General features: G+C 37.3%; 1 protein-coding gene across 2 annotated transcripts in view; it reads right to left on the bottom strand.

The window, feature by feature from the left end:
- Positions 1 to 1,198: 1,198 nt before the first annotated feature.
- nr2f6a (nuclear receptor subfamily 2, group F, member 6a) overlaps positions 1,199 to 11,651 on the bottom strand; it is a 59,978-nt gene continuing 49,525 nt past the window's right edge. For both annotated transcript variants that reach the window (XM_072912876.1, XM_072912877.1), the window contains exons 6-7: positions 4,814 to 6,307; positions 1,199 to 3,591 (exon numbers count right to left, since the gene is read on the bottom strand). In XM_072912876.1, coding sequence (XP_072768977.1) covers positions 6,033 to 6,307 — 275 coding nt within the window. In that variant the 3' untranslated portion in view covers positions 1,199 to 3,591; positions 4,814 to 6,032. The remainder of the gene's footprint in view (positions 3,592 to 4,813; positions 6,308 to 11,651) is intronic.

The following is an 11,651-nucleotide window of genomic DNA, read 5'->3' as shown; positions in this document are numbered from 1 at the left end:
AGAACCATCCGGATTGTTCTAGGCGCAAAGTTGAAAAGCCAGTATCTGTGATGGTATGGGGGTGTATTAGTGCCCAAGACATGGGTAACTTACACATCTGTGAAGGCACCATTAATGCTGAAAGGTACATACAGGTTTTGGAGCAGCATATGTTGCCATCCAAGCAACGTTACCATGGACGCCCCTGCTTATTTCAGCCATCCGGATTGTTATAGGCGCAAAGTTGAAAAGCCAGCATGTGTGATGGTATGGGGGTGTATTAGTGCCCAAGACATGGGTAACTTACACATCTGTGAAGGCACCATTAATGCTGAAAGGTACATACAGGTTTTGGAGCAGCATATGTTGCCATCCAAGCAACGTTATCATGGACGCCCCTGCTTATTTCAGCCATCCGGATTGTTATAGGCGCAAAGTTGAAAAGCGGCAACAAAAATACTGAGAAAGTTTAGGAATGCTCATCAAACACATATTTGGAACATCCCAAAGGTGAACAGGCTAATTGGTGAGCCACGTAAATAAAACCGCCCACAAAACGGCGCATCCTGAAGTGACTTGAAGATGATCATCTATGCAACATTTTGACCAAAAAACCACCATCACATGTTATGTAGACCACAAGGAAGTCTTTTAAATGTAGGGAGGGGGGGGGGGGGGGGATAATATAACCACTTTATTGTGCCCTATCCTATAATAATAATGAAAAAAGATTAAAAAATAGACCATTCATCGGCGTTGCGCCCTATGGTCCGGAAAATACGGTACTCCTATGTGCAACAACTGTAATAAATAACTGGAAAGGGAGTGTGGTCAGCACGCTTGTAGGAGTGAAAGGTCACCGCCTCTGTCCATGGTGCTGAAAACAGAGCGCCTTCAGACAGGGGCGTGGCATGTGTTGACGGCGAGACACAGCTGGCAGATGGTACGTGTTAATCTAATCATCTGTTGTCTTTAACAGTGAGCGGCCGGGTGCAGGAGGAGGACTGGTGAGACTGAAAAGTCTGGACAAACATACGAGCGACAACTGGTGTATATCCGTGAGTCTGTGAGTACGCAAAGCTTTCAATAACCTTTCCACATATGTGTGCAAATCCAAAGAATGAGAGGTTTGCGGTGCATGTCGCAGTGTTTATTTGGCATTGGTCATACAGCTGTGTGTCATCACACCCTCGGATCCAGCAAACATAACAAAAGACAATTCTCTTTAGATTCTTTTAATCACCTTGTCATACACGTACAAAACCAAAAAGGTAGGGACACAAAAAGGAGAAGCATCTAAACTTAAAGGCTTCATGACTAAAAGAACTTTCAGCGTCCAATAAAGCAAGAAGGAAATAATTAGGCTTGAATTTGTGTGGGTGAGTCTATAATTTAACAGAAATGAGGAGCGTGAGGTAAGTCCTGGCGGTGGATCAGGGACCGTCTTTTGTGGCATTTTGGTTAGAAATATCCTCCTTGTGCAGTTCATCGTCCCAACGAAAAGTCGCCTCGCGGGCCTTTTAGCCGGCGGAGGTCGTTTCACGTAAACACGTAGAGCAACTCACAGAAAGCAACACTTGCAACATTGAAACAGGAACCCTTTAGTTCCGTAAAAAGGGGCGAAACAACTCAGGAAAGATCCAAAAACTCAATCCATGCAAAGAAAAGTGGATATTTACACACAATTGAAAAGGATCCTCGCTCAAAGTGAATTCTTTAGTGTTAGAAACTCTTTTTTTTTTTTTTCCTATCCCAACTTTCTACCGTGCATCTGGAAAGTACTCACACGTTTTCCACATTTTATTATTCCAAAATGGAATACATTCAATGTTGTCCTCAAAATTCTACACACAATACCCCATAATGACAATGTGAATTTTTTTTTATTTTTTAATGTTTGCAAATTTATTAAGGATTTAAAAAAAATAATAATAATCACACGTGCATATAAAGTGCCCAAAGATAGGTTTGTATTCAAAAAGACTTGAGACTGGAATTGCTGCCAAAGGTGCACCAACTAAGTATTGAGCAAAGGCTGTGAAAATGTGTGTAAATATGTTTTTTTTTTTCTTTTTAATAAATTTGCAAATAAAATAAATAAATAAAAATAATCGTCATGATGGGTGTATTGTGTAGAATTTTGAGGACAAAATAAGTACTCACACATTTCATTAGTCTTATTCCAAAATAGAATACGGTCAATGTTGTCCTCAAAATTCTACACACAATACCCCATAATGACCATGTGAATTATTATTGTTTTCTTTTTATGTTTGCAAATTTTTTAAGGATTAAAAAAAAAAATCACACGTGCATATAAAGTGGCCAAAGATAGGTGTGCCAAGTTTGTGGCATCATATTAAAAAATACTTGAGGCTGGAATTACTGCCAAAGGTGCACCAACTAAGTATTGAGCAAAGGCTGTGAAAATGTGTGTAAATATGTTTTTTTTTCTTTTTAATAAATTTGCAAATAAAATAAATTTAAAAAATCATCGTCATGATGGGGGTATTGTGTGTAGAATTTTGTGGACAAAATAAGTATTGTATTTTTCGGACTATAAGTCGCAGTTTTTTTCATAGTTTGGCGACTTATATAGGTTTTTTTCCCTTCTTTATTATGCATTTTTGGCAGGTGCGACTTATACTCCGGTGCGACTTATACTCCAAAAAATACGGTACTCACACATTTTCTACATTTTGTTACGTTAGTCTTATTCCAAAATAGAATACGTTCAATGTTGTCCTCAAAATTCTACACACAATACCCCATAATGACCTAGTGAATTTTGTTTATGTTTGAAAATTTATTAAGGATTTTTTTTTTAAATCACATGTGAAAATGGCTGTGAAAATGTGTGTAAATATGTTTTTTTTTCTTTTTAATAAATTTGCAAATAAAATAAATTTAAAAAATCATCGTCATGATGGGGGTATTATGTGTAGAATTTTGTGGACAAAATAAATACTTTTTTTTATCGGACTATAAGTCGCAGTTTTTTTCATAGTTTTCCAGTGCGACTTATATATGTTTTTTTTCCTTCTTTATTATGCATTTTCGGCAGGTGCGACTTATACTCCGAAAAATACGGTACTCACATATTTTCTACATTTTGTTACGTTAGTCTTATTCCAAAATAGAATACGTTCAATGTTGTCCTCAAAATTCTACACACAATACCCCATAATGACCTAGTGAATTTTGTTTATGTTTGAAAATTTATTAGGATTTTTTTAAAAAATCACATGTGAAAATGGCTGTGAAAATGTGTGTAAATATGTTTTTTTTTAATTTTTAATAAATTTGCAAATAAAATAAATTTTAAAAAAATCATCGTCATTAAGGGGGTTTTGTGTGTAGAATTTTGTGGACAAAATAAATACTTTTTTTAAATCGGACTATAAGTCGCAGTTTTTTTCATAGTTTGGCCGGGCTCCAGTGCAACTTGTATGTTTTTTTCCTTCTTTATTATGCATTTTCGGCAGGTGCGACTTATACTCCGAAAAATACGGTACTCACACATTTTCTACATTTTGTTACGTTAGTCTTATTCCAAAATAGAATACGTTCAATGTTGTCCTCAAAATTCTACACACAATACCCCATAATGACCTAGTGAATTTTGTTTATGTTTGAAAATTTATTAAGGATTTTTTTTTAAAATCACATGTGAAAATGGCTGTGAAAATGTGTGTAAATATGTTGTTTTTTTTAATACATTTGCAAATAAAATAAATTTAAAAAATCATCGTCATGATGGGGGTATTGTGTGTAGAATTTTGTGGACAAAATAAGTACCATATTTTTCTGACTATAAGTAGCAGTTTTTGTCATAGTTTGGCCGGGCTCCAGTTCGACTTATATATGTTTTTTTCCTTCTTTATTATGCATTTACGGCAGTTAAAGTTAAAGTTAAAGTCCCAATGATTGTCACACACACACTAGGTGTGGTGAAATTTGTCCTCTGCGTTTGACCCATCCCCTTGTTCACCCCCTGGGAGGTGAGGGGAGCAGTGGGCAGCAGCTGTGCCGCGCCCGGGAATCATTTTTGGTGATTTAACCCCCAATTCCAACCCCCAATTTTTTTTTAAATCACATGTGAAAATGGCTGTGAAAATGTGTGTAAATATGTTTTTTTTTCTTTTTAATAAATTTGCAAATAAAATAAATTAAAAAAATCATCGTCATGATGGGGGTATTGTGTGTAGAATTTTGTGGACAAAATAAGTACCGTATTTTTCGGACTATAAGTCGCAGTTTTTTTTCATAGTTTGGCGACTTATATAGGTTTTTTTTCCTTCTTTATTCTTTATTATTCTACACACAATACCCCATAATTGTCATGTCTGTGTAATCATGTTTTGTCTTAGTCATGTTTTGTTTAGTTTCTGGCTTTTTCACTCCCTTGTCTGGTCACCATAGCAACCATTAGTTTTCACCTGTCACGTCACGCACCTGTTTCACATTTTGAGTCACGCACCTGCTTTCACTAATCATGTCCATAGTATTTAAGTTCAGTGTTTTTCAGTTTGTTTTTCTGACGACCTCGCACACCATACCGCACCATATTTATGCTCTGTTCATGCCTCTAACTCTTTTTTCATGCCGGTTCCATGCCAAGTAAGTTTTTGTTTGTCAAGCCACAGTTAATGTTTTTTGTTTAATTGTTCATAGTTTATTCTCCGCCACTGTGCGCGCTTTTTGTTTGATCCTTTTTTTTTGTATTTATAGTTAATAAATAAATCATGTACCTCCATTCCCGTCTCGCCCGTGCCAACTTTCCGCTGCATCCCGGAAAAGCATACTCCAAAGATCAAGTCCTGACAATAATGACCGTGTGAATTTTGTTTATGTTTGAAAATTTATTAAGGATTTTTGTTAAAATCACATGTGAAAATGTGTGTAAATATGTTTTTTTTTTCTTTTTAATACATTTTCAAATAAAATAAATTTTAAAAAAATCATCGTCATGATGGGGGTATTGTGTGTAGAATTTTGTGGACAAAATAAGTACCGTATTTTTCGGACTATAAGTCGCAGTTTTTTTCATAGTTTGGCGACTTATATAGGTTTTTTTTCCTTCTTTATTATGCATTTTCGGCAGGTGCGACTTATACTCCGGTGCGACTTATACTCCGAAAAATACGAAACTCTCACATTTTCTACATTTTGTTACGTTAGTCTTATTCCAAAATAGAATACATTCAATGTTGTACTCAAAATTTTACACACAATACCCCATAATGTCATTGTGATTTTTTTTTTGTGATTTTTTTTTATGTTTGCAAATTTATTAAGACTAAAAAAAAAGATTAAAAAATATAAAAACTAAGTATTTTGCAAAGGCTAAATATGGTAAATATGTTTTTTTCTTTTTAATAAATTTGCAAATTAAAAAAAAAAAAAAACTTCATTGTCATGATGGGGTATTGTGTGTAGAATTTTGAGGACAAAATGAATGTATTCCATTTTGTGATAACAAAACGAGTAAAAGTGTGAGCACTTCCTGGATGCTGCGAAAAGAAGCGACAGATGTTCACCAGGAGCAAGGCGGTCGTCCAAAAGAAGGCGGTTTCTGGTGAGGAAACATTTACAGAGGTTCTGGTTTGAATTTGTTGAAATATCAGACTAAAGCATTCTGATGTCTCGTGAGGTAATAGTCTGTTTTCTTCTGGACTACGAGCCTTGTGCACGACTTCATCCTCGTGTTCCACTCAGTCCTCGTCTTTTTTGTGCATCAATCTGAGGATGAACTTTGGTGAATTTTCCTTGGTTTCTTTTTGATCATACCCCCCCCCCCCGAATCCTCTCCACAAAACCCCTGCAGGTGCTCACTTCATCAGTACCATGCATGTGAGCCCACCTGCTTTGTCATGTTCTCACAGGTGAGTCTTACTTCTCGGGAAGCCCGCGTGGAGACAGAGTTTGTGGGGACGCGACAGCGGGGCATTGAGCGGTTACATGACAGCACACATGATAGCCAGCTGGCACCCCAGTTGGATAACCACACAGATGGACAGCGATGAGTCAGGAGGGTTCCCGCGGGTCCCAGGCTACTGCCCCGGCACGTAGGGCCAGCTGATTGAGCTTCCGGAGAGCTGCATGTCTCGGATGAGCGTCTCGATGGGGGTCTTCCCCACGAGGCGCATGAAAAAGAGCTGGGAGATGAGGCTGGCGGGCACGGCGCGCAGAGCCGGCAGACGCAGGAGGAGGCGGCCGAAGCGCTGAGGCTGACTGGGGTACTGCATCCTCTCGTACTCGGTCAGGGCCACCTGAGCCTTCTCCTGCAGAGACTCCACGTGGACCGGATCTGTCAGACCGCAGGCGTCTACGCGGGAGAGAGGAGGAGTGAGTGACTGCACGGCGTGGGGGCCACTTACGTAAAGAGTCGTGACGAGCTGCCATTAGGAGGACACATTTTGTACGTGTTGGGAGTCATGCAACTGCACTAATGTAAGGCTTTACTGCTAAAACTTGTCATTACACCTGCAGTCAGCAGGGGGGGCAAACTTTTTGACTTGGGGGTGACATCATATATATATATATATATATATATATATATATATATATATACATACATACACACACACATATATATATATATATATACACACACATAGACACACATATACTGTATACATACATATATATACACACACACACACACACATATATATACACACACATATACATATATATATATATATATATATATATACATATATATATATATATATATATATATATATATATAAGCTGTAGAAAATGAATGGATGGATGGATATATATATATATATACACACATACAGTATATATATATATATATATATACATACATATATATATATATATATATATATATACATATATATATATATATATATATATATACACACACATATATATATATACATACATACATATATATAGATCTACACACACACACACACACACACACACACACACACACACACACACACACACATACATACATACATACATACATACATACATATATATATATATATATATATATATATATATATATATATATATATATATATATATATATATATATATATATATATATATATTGTTGCGTTTCAACCAGTTGTTCCTCCCAGGGAATTCAAGTTTCTGGTCGTCGCTCCCAAGCTCTTTACGACACTTAAAGCCGAGTAAAAGAACCACCAGAGACAGAATAGGTATTTTGTAATATATTTGCAAAGCTTTGTTAATATCATGAGACCAGTCCAGCATAGAACATTCAATCGCGCAGCTAAGATGGTCTGCCCTCAAAAAATGGAAAACTTCTATTCTATAAAGTCTCTCTCCCTCCCACCCTCGCTGTCTTGTCTTTCCAGCCTAAACACATGCCCATTGTCCTCCGCATCTGGACAGAAGAATAGATAAGAAGAAGGAGTATCTCTCTTTCTTACATTCCATACCCAAGGTCAGCACACAGTATTTGCAGACAACCAAAAGACCACAATTGGAAGAAAAACACTAGCTGTTTTGTAATATGATTATGAAATTAAAGAAGTAACACTTAAATACGGATATATGTAAATATCTGCCTCCGACAATATATATATATATACATATACAGTAAATACATACATACATACAAACCCTGTTGCCATATGAGTTGGGAAATTGTGTTAGATGTAAATATAAACGGAATACAATGATTTGCAAATCATTTTCAACCCATATTCAATTGAATATGCTACAAAGACAACATATTTGATGTTCAAACTCATAAACTTTTTTTTTTGTTGTTGTAAATAATCATTAACTTTATAATTTGATGCCAGCAACACGTGACAAAGAAGTTGGGAAAGGTGGCAATAAATACTGATAAAGTTGAGGAATGCTCATCAAACACTTATTTGGAACATCCCACAGGTGTGCAGGCTAATTGGGAACAGGTGGGTGCCATGATTGGGTATAAAAACAGCTTCCCAAAAAATGCTCAGTCTTTCACAAGAAAGGATGGGGCGAGGTACACCCCTTTGTCCACAACTGCGTGAGCAAATAGTCAAACAGTTTAAGAACAACATTTGTCAAAGTGCAATTGCAAGAAATTTAGGGATTTCAACATCTACGGTCCATAATATCATCAAAAGGTTCAGAGAATCTGGAGAAATCACTCCACGTAAGCGGCATGGCCGGAAACCAACATTGAATGACCGTGATCTTCGATCCCTCAGGCGGCACTGTATCAAAAACCGACATCAATCTCTAAAGGATATCACCACATGGGCTCAGGAACACTTCAGAAAACCACTGTCACTAAATACAGTTGGTCGCTACATCTGTAAGTGCAAGTTAAAGCTCTACTATGCAAAGCCAAAGCCATTTATCAACAACACCCAGAAACGCCGCCGGCTTCTCTGGGCCCGAGATCATCTAAGATGGACTCATGCAAAGTGGAAAAGTGTTCTGTGGTCTGACGAGTCCACATTTCAAATTGTTTTTGGAAATATTCGACATCATGTCATCCGGACCAAAGGGGAAGCGAACCATCCAGACTGTTATCGACGCAAAGTTCAAATCCAGCTAATGTGATGGTATGGGGGTGCATTAGTGCCCAAGGCATGGGTAATTTACACATCTGTGAAGGCACCATTAATGCTGAAAGGTACATACAGGTTTTGGAACAACATATGCTGCCATCTAAGCACCGTCTTTTTCATGGACGCCCCTGCTTATTTCAGCAAGACAATGCCAACAGCGTGGCTTCGTAAAAAAAAGAGTGCGGGTACTTTCCTGGTCCGCCTGCAGTCCAGACCTGTCTCCCATTGAAAATGTGTGGCAGACCCCCGGACTGTTGAACAACTTAAGCTGTACATAAAACAAGAATGGGAAAGAATTCCACTTTCATAGCTTCAACAATTAGTTTCCTCAGTTCCCAATCGTTTATTGAGTGTTGTTAAAATGGAAAGGCCATGTAACACAGTGGTGAACATGCCCTTTCCCAACTACTTTAGCAAAAATAAAGTTTATGAGTTTGAACATTAAATATGTTGTCTTTGTAGTGCATTCAATTGAATATGGGTTGAAAATGATTTGCAAATCATTGTATTCAGTTTATATGCACATCTAACACAATTTCCCAACTCATATGGAAACGGGGTTTGTACATACATATATATCCATCCATCCATTTTCTACCACTTGTGTATTTTTATATATATATATATATATATATATATATATATATATATATAGCTATATAACTTTCTACTATGTATATATATTATATTGTATAATATATACTGTAAGTATAAAGTATGCTAATTAGCATTGTTATTGTGTTGTTATGTGTGTGTTCTATTTAAATGTAATATACTGTACACAGTGTAATGTGTATTACAATTTAAAGCATGTAGTATAACTACTTACAATAAAACATCCGAGTAGTGATTGTAGTACAAGTAGTAATAAAAAGTGCCATGCAGCAAAGTTATGAAGTGTCAATAAAAGATGAGTGCAGTAGCAGTAATTGACCACTAGAGGGTGCGAGAGTCCACAACATAAAGATGAAGGGAGAACACAAAGTCACCTTTTATGTTTTAAAATACTATACAACCTGGTAAATATTATTACAAAATGTTGATACTTGTGTTTACACACGTTGCAAACTTTTTAGCCTTTTTTTTTTTAGTTGTCACATGACTTGCAGGAAACTTAAATTGAAATTAGGGGTGTCCGAATCCAACATTGGTCTGATGTCAAAAGAAATACAATTATATTGTGATTTATTGTGACCACGAGGTGTCACTAAAAACAAATTACCATTCCACTTCAATTTAAAGAGAGCGTAAGTCCATTGCAATTAATAGTTTAGTGCAAGGGTCCCCAAACTAAACCTGCCAGCGTCCAAAATCCGGCCCAAGTGCCAAGTTTAAAAAAAAAAAAAAAGTATTATTATTTATAAAAATCTGTCCTTTCTAATACATTTTCTACCGCTTGTTACTCTCGGGGTTTCCTAGCTACTCAGGCAAACCATATTCTCTAAAAATGCATTTTCCCATTGATAATGTGACCTCGCGTTTGCGCCGCAGTGTAACGGAAAGTGCGCGCTCTTTTAGACTTAGACAAACTTTATTGATCCACAAGGGAAATTGTTCCACACAGTAGCTCAGTTACAAAGGATGGAAAGGATAATGCAGTTATAAAGTAGACTAAAAATGTACCATAGTAGCAATATAAAATCTAACATATATGTAATATTTACATATTACATATACAGTATATAATATATACTTATATTATATTTTTATATATAACTAATACTTTCAATCAAATAGTGCGCAAGGAAAAAAGTATATATATACAAACCCCGTTTCCATATGAGTTGGGAAATTGTGTTAGATGTAAATATAAACGGAATACAATGATTTGCAAATCCTTTTCAACCCATATTCAGTTGAATGCGCTACAAAGACAACATATTTGATGTTCAAACTCATAAACTTTTTTTTTTTTTTTGCAAATAATAATTAACTTAGAATTTCATGGCTGCAACACGTACCAAAGTAGTTGGGAAAGGGCATGTTCACCACTGTGTTACATGGCCTTTCCTTATCACTCAGTAAACGTTTGGGAACTGAGGAGACACATTTTTGAAGCTTCTCAGGTGGAATTCTTTCCCATTCTTGCTTGATGTACAGCTTAAGTTGTTCAACAGTCCGGGGGTCTCCGTTGTGCTATTTTAGGCTTCATAATGCGCCACACATTTTCAATGGGAGACAGGTCTGGACTACAGGCAGGCCAGTCTAGTACCCGCACTCTTTTACTATGAAGCCACGTGGATGTAACACGTGGCTTGGCATTGTCTTGCTGAAATAAGCAGGGGCGTCCATGGTAACGTTGCTTGGATGGCAACATATGTTGCTCCAAAACCTGTATGTACCTTTCAGCATTAATGGTGCCTTCACAGATGTGTAAGTTACCCATGTCTTGGGCACTAATACACCCCCATACCATCACAGATGCTGGCTTTTACACTTTGCGCCTATAACAATCCGGATGGTTCTTTTCCTCTTTGGTCCGGAGGACACGACGTCCACAGTTTCCAAAAACAATTTGAAATGTGGACTCGTCAGACCACAGAACACTTTTCCACTTTGTATCAGTCCATCTTAGATGAGCTCAGGCCCAGCAAAGCCGACGGCGTTTCTGGGTGTTGTTGATAAACGGTTTTCGCCTTGCATAGGAGAGTTTTAACTTGCACTTACAGATGTAGCGACCAACTGTAGTTACTGACAGTGGGTTTCTGAAGTGTTCCTGAGCCCATGTGGTGATATCCTTTACACACTGATGTCGCTTGTTGATGCAGTACAGCCTGAGGGATCGAAGGTCACGGGCTTAGCTGCTTACGTGCAGTGATTTCTCCAGATTCTCTGAACCATTTGATGATATTACGGACCGTAGATGGTGAAATCCCTAAATTCCTTGCAATAGCTGGCTGAGAAAGGTTTTTCTTAAACTGTTCAACAATTTGCTCACGCATTTGTTGACCAAGTGGTGACCCTCGCCCCATCCTTGTTTGTGAATGACTGAGCATTTCATGGAATCTACTTTTATACCCAATCATGGCACCCACCTGTTCCCAATTTGCCTGCTCACCTGTGGGATGTTCCAAATAAGTGTTTGATGAGCAT

Source organism: Nerophis lumbriciformis, linkage group LG03 (genome assembly GCF_033978685.3).
Source record: "Nerophis lumbriciformis linkage group LG03, RoL_Nlum_v2.1, whole genome shotgun sequence".
In the NCBI taxonomy this organism is placed as follows: domain Eukaryota; kingdom Metazoa; phylum Chordata; class Actinopteri; order Syngnathiformes; family Syngnathidae; genus Nerophis; species Nerophis lumbriciformis.
Note: the sequence above shows the minus strand (reverse complement) of the source record. Positions and strands in the feature narration are given on the sequence as shown.